This window comes from Ochotona princeps, chromosome 29 (assembly GCF_030435755.1).
Source record: "Ochotona princeps isolate mOchPri1 chromosome 29, mOchPri1.hap1, whole genome shotgun sequence".
Taxonomy (NCBI): Eukaryota; Metazoa; Chordata; class Mammalia; order Lagomorpha; family Ochotonidae; genus Ochotona; species Ochotona princeps.
Window position 1 is genome coordinate 5,635,932 of NC_080860.1, and position 14,450 is coordinate 5,650,381.

Here is a 14,450-nt window from a genome sequence, read left to right on the forward strand (position 1 = left end):
TTTTCAAGTCAGATCTTAGAAGGAGAGGTAGAGAAACTCCATCCACTGATTGAGCTGAGCTGATCCGAAGCTGGAAGCCAGGAGTTTCTTCCTGTTCTGCCCTTCTTGGGTGAGTGGAGCGGGTGGGTCATGGTCCGGTGCCATGCGGGGTGCCGTGCTGAGGGCGTAGTGCGCTGTGCCGTGGCGCCAGCTGCAGAATATCTGTAAAATCTATACTGCTGCCCTCTTTCTCGGTTTTGCTGTTGATATATTTTTTTTTCTACAGCAGACTTCCCCAAAATGTTTTTCATCTTTAAGATTTATTTTTATTGGAAAGGCGGATTTGCAGAGGGAGGAGACAGACAGATCCTCCATCCACTGGTTTGCTCCCCAAATGGCTGCAACTGCTGGAGCTGAGTTGGTCTGAAGCCAAGAGCCAGGAGCCGCTTCTGGGTCTCCCATCCTCTGTACTTTCCCAGGCCACAAGCAGGATGCTGGATGGGAAGTGGAGCAGCCGTGACACGAACCAGCACCCATATGGGATGTCAGCGCTTGGAAGCAAAGCAAGGATTTTAAGGCACTAGGCTACTGCACTGGGCCCCTTTTAAATGTTCTGAGGTGTGTTTTATTACTAAGAATGTTCTCTGTATTATGAGTGTTCAGTGTGCCTTTGCAGGAGTTTTCTACTTTGGTCAGCCGAAGTATTTGATAAATACCAGTGAAGTTAAACTGGTAATAACAGCTTATATCCTTACTGATTTTCTGTCAATTGCTGGGGTATAATTTTTTCTGTTGCAGACAGAGAAGTTTATTTGCTTAGGGACCAGGTGAGCGGGGAAAGGAGGGGGAAGGGGAAGCCCCTCTGGAGAGAAAGCCGGGAGGTGGGGTGCCTCGAAAGGGGAAGGAGAGACACCAGAGGTTTGAGGAAGGGTCTTGGGATTTTAAGCATTCACTGGGGTATAATTTATTACTGTGGGTGATTATCTACTTTTCCTTATACCATTAGTTGTGTTCCACTAGTTTGAAGCCTTGCCATTAAGTATAGATTATTTGAACGATTTATTTGAAAGTCGGGGTTAGATCCATTGGGTGACTTTCCAGATGGCCACGGTGGCAAGGCTAGGCCAGGCTGAAGCCAGGAGTTGCTTCTGGGTCTCCCACATAAGTGGCAGGGGTTCAAATGCTTGGGCCATCTTTCAGGAACACCCCTGCCAGAAGAGGGCAGAACCGTGGGCTCAGCTCTGGCTTTGACCTTGGGTCTGAAAAGCAGACTCGAGGAGTACAGGAGGGAATAACGGAGGACAGGCAGCGCGGAGCCCGTGACGGAAGCGCCTCATCCCTGCCGCCCAGCCAGGCGGCCTCTGGCTGTATCCAGCAAGGCCGTGGGTCACGCAGGTCACCAGGTCAGTCAACGTCACATGAAGGTTATTTATTGGTGTGATGTTTTCCTGTTGTGAGCTTCCTTTACACAGCTGAGTGTAAATAGCATCAGATTGAATGAACAATTTGTTAAATGCAACCATAAATAATTATAATAAATATACATCAAGTAACTTTCCAGCACACATGTTTTAGGGCCGAGGCTGGGACGTGTGTGGACCTGCATGTGCGCTCTGAGGGGCAGCAGGGCTGGTGAAGGAGTTCGCTCCCAGCCATCGCTGTCGTCTGGCAATGGCCAACAGACTGTCCCAAACCGCCCCGGGGAGGCGGCTGGCCGGATGCCCACTGCCCTCGGGATGAGGACTGAGGGAAGCAGGAAGTTAGGATGGAGGGACAACAGCACTGGTGGTGAACCCGAAGGCCCTCGCCTGTGCCCATCGCTGAGAGGATCCTTGTGCTCAGGAATGTGTCCTGGTGAGACCCTTCTGTCCGGGGCACTCCACTCCGCAGGCGACTCCTGCACCAGACGCAGCTGATGCAGCCGCCGTGCTGATGCCGATCCAGGAGCCTCTCACCTGGGCCCCGAGGTCCTTCCTGCACTTCCAAAGGATGCTGGACAGCAGCTGTAACCTGACCTCGCGTGGTGCCCGTCTGAGCAGCAGCCGCCCTTGCAGTCACAGCCACACTGTGAACCCAGCGGGGTCTGTGTGTCCCACAGATGGCACACGCTGTTCCTGGACAAGGACCACGGGGCACGCACATTCAAGTGCAAGGGCAGCCTGGAGATGGCTGGGCCCTGGTGCACACTGAATGGTGTCCAGTGAGCCTGGCCAGATGGCAGGAGGCCACTGCCCTCAATGGTCTCCATCTGGACTTGGAAGTGACCCCAAATGGAAAGGAGCACCTCAGCATTCAAACGGGCATGTGTTCCCCAAGTCACTGGGAGGAAGGGCCGTGGAACGCGACGTGGGGGCTGGCTCAAATTCCTGTGCTTTCCTGGTCAGAGGCATTTAAGAGGCTCCCGCCTCAAGCGAGCGCTGGCCCTTGGCCCCAGGCGTCCTCAGTGGCGCAGCTGGGCTGCAGCCAGCGGGCATGGCACCACTGCTACAGGAGTCCTCTGGGAAAACGGCCTCACTGGGTCTGGGAGAAGTCTCCAGGCGGAAAGGACAGGCCACCACCACAGGCTTCCTAAGCGGGGACACGGACACAGGGAGCTCCCCACATGGCAGCTGTATCTGGGCAGCTGGCGGTGACTGCCACACGCTGAAGGAAGCCTGCGGCGTCCGCTTCTGGGATGTGCCCCACTCAGGCAGGAGGGCAGGGCCAGCCGCGAGTATGCTTGTGGGTGCAGAGCGGGTTGGCCTGCCCTGGCCACCTGCCTAGAGGGCTTTGGGGCTGATGCGGCCATCGGGGCCTTGTGACTGCCAGCCACGAGGGAATGTCCAGGAAGATCAAAATAGACACAGACTGTGTGGAAACTAGACTAAGCTACAAGGTGCCACACACTGCGGCAGGGGGACCAACCCATCACAACACGGACAAATACACAGGCGATGTCTTCCAGGAGGCCCTGGGACATGGAGGAAAGTTTGGAAGAGCGACGTCACCTCCTCCAGGCACAGCCCTAGGGCCATTATGGCAGGCTGCCCAGGCCCAGCTCATGGGCTCCCTGCCCTCAGCCGCTGAGGGGGTCTTCCCGGTAGTGTATGGCACAGCGAAGCTTGTCGAGCGTGACTTCCAGAGAGGAGTATTGGGGGAGCTTGACCATGAACATGCACGTCTCCACCCGGATATAGCGTGAGTCAGGGGGACCTACAGGGGAGACATGCAGCCACGTTAGAGGGTCCAGGCGTGAGCCCTGGGGCTTCTGGGTTTGTCTCTTGCCTGGTAACCTGGGGTGGGACGGGGCAGACTGAGCTGCTACAGGGCACAGCGTCAGGCCGCAGGCAGGTAACTTGGCTGTCAGTGGGTTTAAGCAGAACCATCTGCACTTGAAGGATGGTTCCTCTCGCCCCCATCTGTACTTGGGCCCAGCAGGCATGGCTCCCTGTCATCCTCCCTCCCTAAGGCAGGCCTGGGCAGCATGGCCTCCAGCCTGTGAGTCCCCCCTAGAAGGGAGCAAACAGGAGCAGTACCTGCTGTGCCATCCGGGGGGGCGATCTTCATAGGGTATGGGGGCACGTGGGCGGTATCTGGACCCCCGTCTTTGCAGGGGCAGGTGAAGGGGATGCGCTCCTGGTTGCACGCAAACTTGATGAACTTGCACAGCTCCTCCTGTGTGAACATCTCCAGGGCCCCCCAGAAGAACTCGATGTGCTGGTCCGTCTCCATCAGCCCCACCTGGTACATGGTGTGGGCCTGGGGGAGAAAGGCCCTAGACATGAGCAGGGCAGTCTGCCACTGGCCCAGTGCCCTTCCACCCCTGGGGTCTGCAGGCCTCAAACCCAGGCCAGAGTGTGTACAGGCGGTGGGCACAGGGCGATCGTGATGACTGTCCTGCCGGAGGCTCAAGGGCCAGTGTGTGATGGCAGTGGCAGGACTGGTGTCCATTGCCTGCTCACCCGGCCCAGGGCCGCCTACCTTCAGGAACTCGAGGTTGATGTGGGGGAGGCCGCAGGTGCGCAGCTCCATCTCCAGGGGGCTGAGCGTGCTGAGCAGCTGCAGGGGAATGATGGAGCCCAGGCCGGCCCGCACGGCCGTCACACACTCCACGTTCTGCAGCTCCCGTAGCCGCAGGCTCCGGATGGCTGCTGCATAGATGTCCTTGTTTTCCCATCTGCTGGGTGAGGGGCACGGGTGAGGAGGAAGCTGGGAGGCTCAAGGGCTCTGGGTCTGGGTCTGGGGCCGTGGCCGCTGCGCTGGCGGCCTCGGTGTCGGGAGCAGCCCTGGCCACTCAGGCAGCTTGTCCTGGTCTGGGGGCCCATTTCCTGCCTCATGCCTCCTGGCATCTCCCTCTCAGAGCTGCTTAATGCGATCAAATCATCGCACCGAAGACCGTATTTCTTGGAGTTTGGGGACCAATCCACGCCCCAGCCCTGGTCCTTGGAGAAATGCTGCTGTCACCCCTGCCGCCAGGTGCGCATACTCACGCCACGGGGATGTGCCGGCCACGACTGCACAGCTCCACCTCCTCGCCCGTCATGGTCAGGTAGGTGAACTTGCAGCAGGGCTTGTTGGGCCCCTCGGGGCTCTCGGTGGCCAGGTGCTGGGAGGCAATCTCGGCACACAGGGCCTCCAGCTCCGTCTCGTCGTTGATCTGGAGGGCACAGGGAGGCCTGCCACCAGGGCCCTGGAAGGGGGACCCCTGATCTCCAGCTAGGGCTGGAGCTGTCCCTGGCTGCAACCTTGCCGCCGCGGCCCAGAATCTCCATCAGTGCCTGGAGGGGCACAAGCCTGGGCCTGGCCTGTCAGATGGCAGTCGGTGATCTAGGCCAGGGTGACGAGACCCTGCCCAGGGCTCTTCCTGTCTGGCAGCTGCAGTCTTGCCCTGGGGTGTGTCTGGCTGCATCAGGGGTACCCAGCAATCAGGAGACACTAACTACATGGTCTTGCTTATCCCCCTCAGACAGTGTCTGGCCGCCTGGCTTATGTCTTGAGCCCTGTACCCCATCTAACCCAGGAGAACTTCTTGGAGCAGTGCCCACCCCAGACACAGGGATGCCAGGCCCACGGGCCACTTCCCCTTGGAAGCCAGCTAAGGGCCAGGAACCAGGCGACTCTTTGTGCTGACTGCCCTCTAGTGGTAGCTAGGGACAACTGCAGAGCCTGGCTGGCTACAAACTGACAGCAGGGCCTTAAGGGGCTGGCTGGTTCGCGCCCAGTCGCTACTCTGAGAAGAGTGTGTGTGCTGGCAAGCTGCAGCTCTCTCCCCTGGGGGGAGGCTGCTCAGACCCTGCTGTGGTCTGTGTTGCGCACTTGCACAGAATGGGGGCGAAAGCTCCCTGCCCAGCAAAGCTGGCCCCTGGTGCTTCTGAGATCCTAAGCTAGACATTGGCTTGAGCTGCTGGCTGCAGCAGCCTCTGCCACCCCACTCAGCGGTATCCTGCTGTGGTACCCCAGGAGACCAGTCCTCCTGGCAGAGATGGCGTGCCAGGGTGCCAGGCTCATGCTCCCTGGGTCCCGTCCCTTCCTAGGGGGCAGGGAGTGCTGGTGCGCCCTCACTTACACTCTCGAATTTCTTGACGTAATTGTAGGTGAGGATGTCTGCTTCCCGCAGGTCCTGGTCGGGGTCCAGAGGCTCACCCACCAGTGTCTTCCAGAAGGAAGGCAGTAGGTCCAGGGGGAGTGGCACGTCCGCCCGGATGGCAATGCCCAGCAGCTGACCCAGGAAGTGCAGCAGCTGTTCCTCCCCATAGGTGATGGGGCTGGGCGTCAGGATGTACTTGCCCTGCAGGTGGAGGGTCGTGGAGCTGGTCCCAGGCCACACCACTTCCCAGGGTGTGGAGCTGAAGGGGGAGAGGGGAGCCCGTGCACGCGGGCCTCGGCCTTACCTTGTTCTTACTGACGGCGGAGCTGGGGCACAACAGGAGCAGCGACAGCGAGGAGCTCTGCAGCTCCTTGCACACCTGCCACAGGAAGTGGCGGAAAGAGCCACCTGCAGAACAGATACCAGCACTGCCTGCCCCAGCTGGAGGGACCTGGCGAACGCACCTCTGCCCCAGCATGTGGGCCAGACTGCCTGCAGCTGCCAGGGTCGTGCTCAGAGCCTGCTCTGGCCATCGCTGTCAGCTGTGTAACAGGACAGTGGTCACACCTGGTTTGCAGGTGTGTTTCAGGGGTGAAATAAAAGCAGAGCCGCTGACATGGGACACCTCACAGCTGTAGGCCTGCCTCCTTCCTGCCCGTGGGCAGCATGCCTCGTGTTCCTTGAGTGGGACTATGCAAAGGGTCACGGGTGCTTTTCCACACCTCTGCTGCCACCATCTCTGTAAGCACAGTGTGCCTCTGCTGGGTCCCTGGTTCTCTCTGGGGTCCCCCATGGGCACTCTAAAGGCAAAGGTACAGGGCCATCTGGAGACTCAGAGTGGAGCACAAGCCAGGACTTGGCCCTTGCTGTTTCCTGACTGCTGACACTCTAAGGCCAAGGGCCTGGCTAGGGCGGCTCAGGGAGCTGTGTAGCCTTGGGGACGAGCTGTCACCACCTGGTGCCTCAGTTTCCTATTGTGTAGAAGGTCACTGGGTCTCCAAGTGCACACATTCTGAGTGCTCAGTAACTCACAGCCTTGGGGATGCTGGGGGCACCTGCCTGGGGAGGGGGGCAACAGTGGTCCTCCTCTGGGGATGGGCAGATGCGGGATATGGCCTTCTGGCTCCCCTCCTGGTGCACTTGGCTGAGGAGGCATATCCACAGCTAGAGCTGCCTGCTGAGTGCCCCTGGTGAGCCAGCCTGCCCTGGGGCTGCCTCTGCTGGTGACCCCAGTGTGGAAGGGCTGGGAGAACAGGCCGGCGCGGGTGTCTCCTGCCCCCTCTCGGCACAGGGCTGGCAGATGCTCTCAGCAGCAAAGCCCTTGGCAGAGGCTGGCGGGGGACAGGACAGGGACGGGGGTGGTGAGCTGCCACTCACTTGTGCCGTGGACCTCCTCTCCCGTGAAGCGGATGTTGAAGGCGTAGGTGGGGTCACCTCCACTCGCCAGCTTGACGCACAGCTGGGAAGATGGCACTGAGGCCAGCTGCCGGGCAGCCTGGCAGAAGTAGGAGTTTTCAGAAGCTCTGATTTCCCCTGGGACGCAAGAGAGGAGCTGGCCACTGCCTCCAGGGCCCGTGCTGCCCATCCCAAGACACCCTGGACTTACCTCCTTCTGGACTCATGTTCAGCCCCCTCGGCCTCCCCTTTGCCATCAAGTTTCCTGGAACCTCCCATGCACTTGTCCCTAGGGCTCCCCTGCCTGTAGCCTCCTCCTTAGGGAGGCCCCACCTTTCCACAGGCTCCCCCTCATTCCTTCCTGCGTGTGGCCTCCACTGTGTGTGTCAGTGTTAGCACACAGGCCCTGCAGCCTCCGCGTGAGCCAGACCTCCACATCTGAGCAGGAGCTTGGCAGATCAGAATAAAGCTCAGGTCCTTTCCCGCAGCCTGACAGGTGTAGGCTGCCCTTGCCACCTGTGCCTAGGATGCAGGCCCTGAGTGCTGAAAGCACCAGATGGAGGACCCAGTGTCCCAGCACCCATGTGCGACGGCCCTGGGCTCCCTTGGCTGAAGCAGCCCTTGCTGCTGTGGGCACGGCCACCCACACGTCCTGCACTTCACTGCCGCTCCCACCTCCCACAATCTCCAGGGGGTCCAGTGTGATCTCGGGTGCTGCGTGGTCAGCCGTCCTCTGCACGGTGGCGTTCAGCACTCGGTTCATCACAGTCACCTTCGTGTCATAGAAGATCAGCCCTGACAGGAGGCACATACGCAGAGTTTCAATGGGCTGTTCTCTTCCCAGCCAACCCTGGGGCTCCCGGTCTCCTGTGACACCCGCCTGGTCCCTGGATGGGGCCCTCCTGTGCCATGCTGACGGGGGCAGACGACAATGCTGACGTCAGGGAAGTGGCTGAGATAAAAGTAGTGTGCATACACACTCTGACACTGTCATGCCTGGGAGATGCCAGGCTGGGGAGCACAGGCCAGCCAGTGGGATGAACTGGTACTCAATGTGACTGAAAGGCACAACAAGCCCCCGCGTGTGCACGAAGGGCAGGCATGCGGGGCAGACAATGTCATGGCACTTCCTATTTTTCTAATTGACCTGAGGACGTGGAGAACTGGCATGTTTCAGAGAACTTGTGACTATGGCAGCTCTCAGAGCACTGGCCGCAAGCCTGGGGGGTGCCCCAGCTGGGGGCTGGGTGGGCTGGCACTGACCTTTGGCCTCCTTCAGCAGAGCGGCGATGCTGTGCGTGTACATGGGCGTCTGGCGCAGCTCCACGAGCGGCAGGAAGAAGGTCTCCAGCGTCGTGTTAAGGGACTGCAGCAGGGCGAAACGCAGACGTAGGCTCTCGATGGGAACACCTGGGGGCAGCAGGGGGTCAGGCCAGGCACTTGGGCATGCCAGATGGAGACTTGATGCACAGGCTAACTCAGCTGCTCCTTACTGGGTGGGACCTGGAGACGCCCCCTGGGAACTTTATTCCCGAGAGCCAGAGGTGTCCCCAGTGTGCTCGCTCCTGGGAACCTGAGGCCCCAGCCTTGCTCAGGGCATGCTGGGGCTTCCTTCTGCAGTACCTTCTGTTTGCAAACCCTGTGCTCTGCAAGTATTTCCTAAGAAAGAAATCCTGGGGACCTTGGGTCCAACCTGGGGACCTTGGGTCCAACTCCCCGGGAAACCATGATGGGTACACTGAGCGACTGAGATCAGGCCAACCTCGGGCCCACCTGCACCGCCTTGGCACCCAGGTGCACGACGGCAGGGCCCTTGCCAGTGCGCTGGGGGGGTGTCTGCCCCGGGGTGGGTCAGTGGGGAGCTCATGACTCGACATTCTGGCTTCTCAGGAGGTGCTGTGCAGACGAAGCTGCCACTTGAGACCCTGCAGTCTATACTGGAGAACCAATCCAGGTTCCTGCTGGCATCCCTGGGAAGGCAAAGGACGATGGCCCAAGTTCTGGGTGCTTGCCACCCCCATGAAGGACTGGATGGAGTTCCTGGCACCCAGCAAAGCTCTGGCTTTCGTGGGCTTTGGGCGCGAACCAGCAGATGGAAGGTATCTTTGTTTCACCCTTTCTGTCACTTGCCTTTCAACAAGCTAAACAGGCCTTATTTTTTTGTAACCAAAGCCAAAACGATGCTGTTCCTGTGGCAAGAGACGCATTGGATTCCAACCCTTTTTACTGCAGACCATGTCTGACTATGGTGGGGTGGGGAGGGGGACCCCAATTTCTAGCCCTGTGTTGGAGCGAGCCCCTACCTGATGTGGCTGTGGCACAGCCTCCTGCCTGTCCTGCCCTGTCTCAGCTTCTTCCAAGCCTCCGGCATGTGGTGTCCACAGGCACGTCCTCCCCAGCCCTTGGCTTACACCCCTACTGGGTCGGGCTCAGGGCCCACATACTCGCGAGACAGGCTGTTTGGGGGTCGGTGGTGTCCGCGGGCTCCAGGTACACCTCATGGGGGTGAAGCCGTGCAGGTGTGATGGCCAGGTGGCGACACAGGCGGTTGATGCACTGTACGAGTGCCACGTCCATCTCCAGCGTCCACTTCTGGGAGGCCTTCTGGGCATGGCGGACATCGACGCAGGCACACCTGGGGCGTTGGAGAAGGGCAGTGTGAGGTGGTGAGGGCTGGGTCCTCTTACAGAGCCACGTCCCTGCTTCCAGAACACTCCTGGCAGGTGGCTCGAATCTCTGGTCATGCCTAATTCGCTGTACCTCGGGGTGGGGAGGAAGAGCACTCTCCACAAGAGTCAGCCTTGGCAGGATCAGGGAGGGACACTGGAGTCCCAGGATGGATGCAGCGTGACCCGAGCGACAAGCTCGCCTGCTCTGGAGCCTGCTGTTTCCGCCACGCCACAGAGCTCCTGGGTGCGTGGGCCTTCCGCAGCATCCCAGCAACTCCACAGGCATCTTTAGCCCACGGCTGCATGGCAAGATTCACCTGTGACGCTGTTGTGAGGGCCTCAGCACAATGCCATGTGGTCAGACAGGACATCATGTGAGGGCACAGCAAGAGGGCGGCCAGCTGAGGCACGAGGCCTGTGCCATCTCAATCTGGGACTCCCAGATGTCGGCTCTGAGAGACATTCACTTGTGCTGTGTGAGCGTGAGGCCTGTGGTGTGATCCAGCAGCGTCGGCTGACTAGCCCAACCCATGTGCATCGGACAGCAAGGAAAGGGGTAGTTCTCAAATGTCTGAGAAAAACCACTTGGCAAGTCTAAAAAGTCCAGAAAGCAACCCAAGGCGCCCTCAATGGGGCACAGGGAGCGGCTCCCCAGGTGGAGCGTTTTGTTGCTGAGGACAATCAGTGCCCAGGCATGAGCTCGGGTGAGTAAAGGGCAACTTCTTACCTCTCAAAATGAAGATCATAGCCACAGGACAAGATGGCCCTCCAGACGCTGCGGATGTCTTGCTTGGCTCGGTCAACGACAAACTTGTGGAATCCTTCCAAGGTCAGATATTTTTCTTCAGGGACTGGTGGAGGAGTGTGCAGAGTTAGTGGGCTGGTAAGCACTGCGCGGCGTGGCCTCCCTGCCCGCTCTCCTGCTGGGCCTCATCCTGGGTGCCTTCTTTCTCCCAGGCCCCCAGGCCTGTCGCCTTCTTCACTCCCTGCTGCCTGGAGCACACAGCCAGCATTCCTGCAAGGTGTGTCTGAAGGCTCATCACACAGTGCAGCCCTCTCGCCAGCCCCTTCTTTCTGGAAGGTTCAGAGACACCCCTGATTGACAGCAATTTTCACGATGACCCAACTGCCTTTCAGGGCAGGAGGCAGCTGGCATTCCACGCCCAGGGGCAGAGGAGCTTAGGGACTATCTTCAGAAGCAAAGCTCCAAGCCGACTCCCAAATCATTAATGTTCTTCAGCTTGGGTTTCTGGCACTGCCTTGCTTACCTCCTGAAGTTTATGGTCATCAAAACCAGTGCCCTGGGGAATTTGGAATCAATACAGCTCCCAGAATCTCAGGTAATGGTGCCTAAACTAACCCCCAGAGGACCCACACTCTGGATGCCAGCAGATCCTGGGGCCCACACTGCCCCCCACCGATGCCAGCAGGTCCCAGGACCCATGTTGCCACCGCCCCCGTCCCACTTCCTAGAAGCCAGCAGGCCCGGGGACCCATGTTACATGTCTCCTCTCCCAGGTCCCGGGGCCCACCCTACCACCCCCACATGCCAGCAGGTTCCGAGGCCTATGTGGTTTCCCAGATCCCAGGAGGTCCCGGGGGCCACGTGGCCCATTTACCTTCCTGCTTCTTGGTGGGTGATTTCTCCGGGTCCTTCTCATCAGGCTTGCTCTTTTCTGGGGATTTCGGCTTCACAGCTGGCTTCTTTTCACTTAAGGCAGTCCTGCTGTGGACCAAGTGTGGCAGTGAGCTCCCGAGGGGAGAGACAGAGGCTCCGCGGGCGTTAGCTCAGACTGCCCACCAGCCTGCAGGCTCGCAGCTGAAGAGCTCATGGAGGAGCTGCCAGGGCCAATCAACGCTGTGACATGTGGACAGCCGTGATGCGACTCTTCACACGTGGTCCATGCCCTGCAGAACTGCAGGCCCCAGCCAGCCACCCTGCTCCAGTGACATGAAAACCAAACACAGCCCGCTCTCGGCACCTAGTGGGCATGCACCCCACTGGAATGGCTCTGCAGCCGGACACGCCCAGCACCAACGGTGCCAGCTGCTGCACAGGTGGCCAGCATCACAGAACGCTTTCTCAGTGCAAGCTTAAAAAAACATTTCCCCACTACACGTTAATACAGACACCCCCTCTTCTGGTCATTTAAACAACATTGAAGAATCCTGCTGGATCGTGTCTTGTTATTTTTAGGAAAAAAACAAAAAACAAAAAAAACAAACCAGGTAGATTCCTTAGCACTGCTCTGGAATAATCATCGTGGAAAATAATAATGGAATAACTATAATAATAATAACTATAATAATAATGGAACTAGTAGACCCAGAACCCAGCATCCATTGGCTTATATATTCCTAGGAAAGTTCTGGAAGACAACACCAGTTCCCCCTGGGAGGTGAACTTTGTGAGGCTTAGATACAAAGAAGAGGGATAACTCTTCACTGTACAGGCTTTTGAATTCTGTGCCATTTTAGTCATTCAAAATTTAAGACAACAACATGTGCATGTAAATTAAAGGTTATGTATTTGAATATTAAACTAGTAACTACCTGTGGGGTTAATCTTTTCCCCAACAAACAAACATATTTATTTTCTAATTTCTCAATTATAATGTATCATTATCTGTATGGTAAAAAGATTAAAAAAATTGCACACGTTGCTTCTCAGTTTTTGGCTAAGATCAAGTGTAAATAAAAAAAAATCACACATTTCAGGGGCTTTCTTAAAGCTGCCTGGTCTCTCCAGCCTGTGTGGTTCCATTCTTAAATGAAACAGTGGTGCCCAGCTGCTGAGGCTGCGGCCCGAGGCCCCCCGGGACACACACCTGACGCTGTTGAGCACGGCCTTGTCCTTGGTCGGTGGCTTGGTGACGGGCCGCTTGGTGCTCACCACCTTCACGGGGTGCTGCTCCTTGCCGGCCTTGCTGTACTTGCTTTTGTCAAACTTGGGCTTCGGCACGCCATACTTCCTCAGGATCTGTGGGGCACAGGGGGCAGATGGGCATTCTCACCCTGCAGGAGGCCCCTCGCCCAGCACAGGCACGGCGGGACCACAGCACCTACCTGGGTGAGCTGGTCTTCCAGCACCTTCTTTGGAGGCCGGACATTGGTGAAGAAGAGGTGCAGGAGGTTGCCCGGGCTCTGGGAGTTGATCTGCTCTTTGCTGAGGTAAATGTCAGAAACTCGGATGGGCTTCGCAGGTGTCAGGCTCAGCGTTTGCTCTGAATGGGCGCAGCTCTTAAATATTTCCGTCAGAACCTCTCTGGCCCCAGGCACCAGCTTCTCACCTGGCCCAGAAGAGGGGAAAGGCACGCCCATGCCGCCGTGAACACGCTGTGTGGGAGCAGCTCTGCACGCTTCAGCTTTTATTTTTCAAAGCAGTTAGGAGACATTTCATGGAGAGGAGGAACTGTCCGCCCAAATTTGTGTGTCACACAGGTGCCAGCCTGCCGTGTGGCGGGGCATGGCCCTGCTATAGGTGAGGCTGCCCTCCCTACCCTGGACTTCCGCACATGCACATGGGGCTGGGCGCAGCCTCTTGGTGCCTTTTACCATGGCAGCCTGGCTGGACTCACTTAGAGACATCACACGTAGGATAACCCCAAAGGAAGAAAAGCACGCCAGGCCCAGGACTGCTGTCAACCACCCAGAGCATGAGAACCAGGCTCCTTTTTGTCTCTAACCACACCCTCTCATAGGCGTGCCTAACCTTCCTAAGAACAATCACAGCCCCCCCAGGCAACCCCTCTCCTGCCACTGTTCCCGTGTCCCCTCGCAGAGGGCCACCCAGGGAAGGCCCGGCTCTGGTGAGCCATGCCTATGTGGGCAGAGGCTGGGGCAGGTGGTGGGGGAGAGCGGCTGGGTCCTAACGGCTGCCTGCTGGCATGCTGGGTTCCCCACGTTCTTCATCACGACGCAGCAGCCTCTCTGTGCAGAGTCTCAGTCATGGCAGGGTGTCTGTGGACTGGCCTAGCAGAGACCTGAGGAACTTAGAGGGAAAGACAGGCTGCAAGAGACCCCGGGACGAAAACTGAACTCTGATTCAGAAAAGAAGAGACGCCCGGGAAGGCAGTAAGAATAGCCGGAAGTGTCTTGGTAGTTGTGCTCGCTGGCCAGTGGGAGGCTCATCAGCCAGGGCACAAGGGGACAGGGCTGGCACCTTCCCCTTAGTCCCTAAAAACTCAGTCATGAAAATAAGTAACATTTGAAGTACCACTCAAAAAAAGGAACACATAACTGCACACTGGAGTGTGAGCAGGAGGAAAAGCTCAGTTATACTGACCTTGACCCTGTTTCAATCTATCTATTTACATATCTGCCTTTCAAATTAATAAACCGGCTTTTAAAAGACCCTATTCAGCATGTTTCATGTTTAAGAAAACACAAAAGAACTCAGTGACATACTTTCAAACAACAGTAAACACTCAGTAAAAAAGCAACTTGAGAAAGACTGCTCAGAGCACACAGGGCTGTGGGTTCTGGAAAGCCAGTCCTGCTGGGGCCACAGCGAGGCCTTCCGCCAGCCACCAGCCTTCGGGAGCTCTGTGCTCAGCTTCCCAGCACTTCACTGGCTCTAGGGTCTAGAAGTGGGGAGCCAGAAAGGGTCCCACAGAACAGCTGCCAAAGGAGTGAAGGGATAGGGAAAAGGACTTAGTGAAGAGTCAGCTGACATGATGGCTGAAATGTCAGCTGTTTCCAAGCAGCACATTCTAGATTTCTACAAACAGAAAAAATGCACTTGACCTTGGATAAGGGGATGCCTGAACAGGCAGGAAGCCCACGTCCAAGGTTAATGCAGGATATGGCCACGCCCCTCCTGGCGGTCCCTCTGATGGACT

At 57.7% G+C, this 14,450-nt stretch overlaps 1 protein-coding gene across 7 annotated transcripts in view; it reads right to left on the reverse strand.

The window, feature by feature from the left end:
• Positions 1–2,173: 2,173 nt before the first annotated feature.
• HECTD4 (HECT domain E3 ubiquitin protein ligase 4) overlaps positions 2,174–14,450 on the reverse strand; it is a 137,300-nt gene continuing 125,023 nt past the window's right edge. For 6 of the 7 annotated variants that reach the window (XM_004595287.3, XM_058656827.1, XM_058656828.1 and 3 more), the window contains 14 exons: positions 12,676–12,899; positions 12,438–12,589; positions 11,229–11,335; positions 10,337–10,460; positions 9,385–9,575; positions 8,204–8,350; positions 7,616–7,735; positions 6,923–7,078; positions 5,850–5,953; positions 5,525–5,746; positions 4,449–4,615; positions 3,940–4,135; positions 3,495–3,717; positions 2,174–3,171 (listed from right to left, as the gene is read on the reverse strand). In XM_004595287.3, the coding sequence (XP_004595344.2) occupies positions 3,035–3,171; positions 3,495–3,717; positions 3,940–4,135; positions 4,449–4,615; positions 5,525–5,746; positions 5,850–5,953; positions 6,923–7,078; positions 7,616–7,735; positions 8,204–8,350; positions 9,385–9,575; positions 10,337–10,460; positions 11,229–11,335; positions 12,438–12,589; positions 12,676–12,899 (2,270 nt within the window). In that variant the 3' untranslated portion in view covers positions 2,174–3,034. The remainder of the gene's footprint in view (positions 3,172–3,494; positions 3,718–3,939; positions 4,136–4,448; positions 4,616–5,524; positions 5,747–5,849; positions 5,954–6,922; positions 7,079–7,615; positions 7,736–8,203; positions 8,351–9,384; positions 9,576–10,336; positions 10,461–11,228; positions 11,336–12,437; positions 12,590–12,675; positions 12,900–14,450) is intronic. The other variant, XM_058656825.1, reaches the window with a different exon arrangement.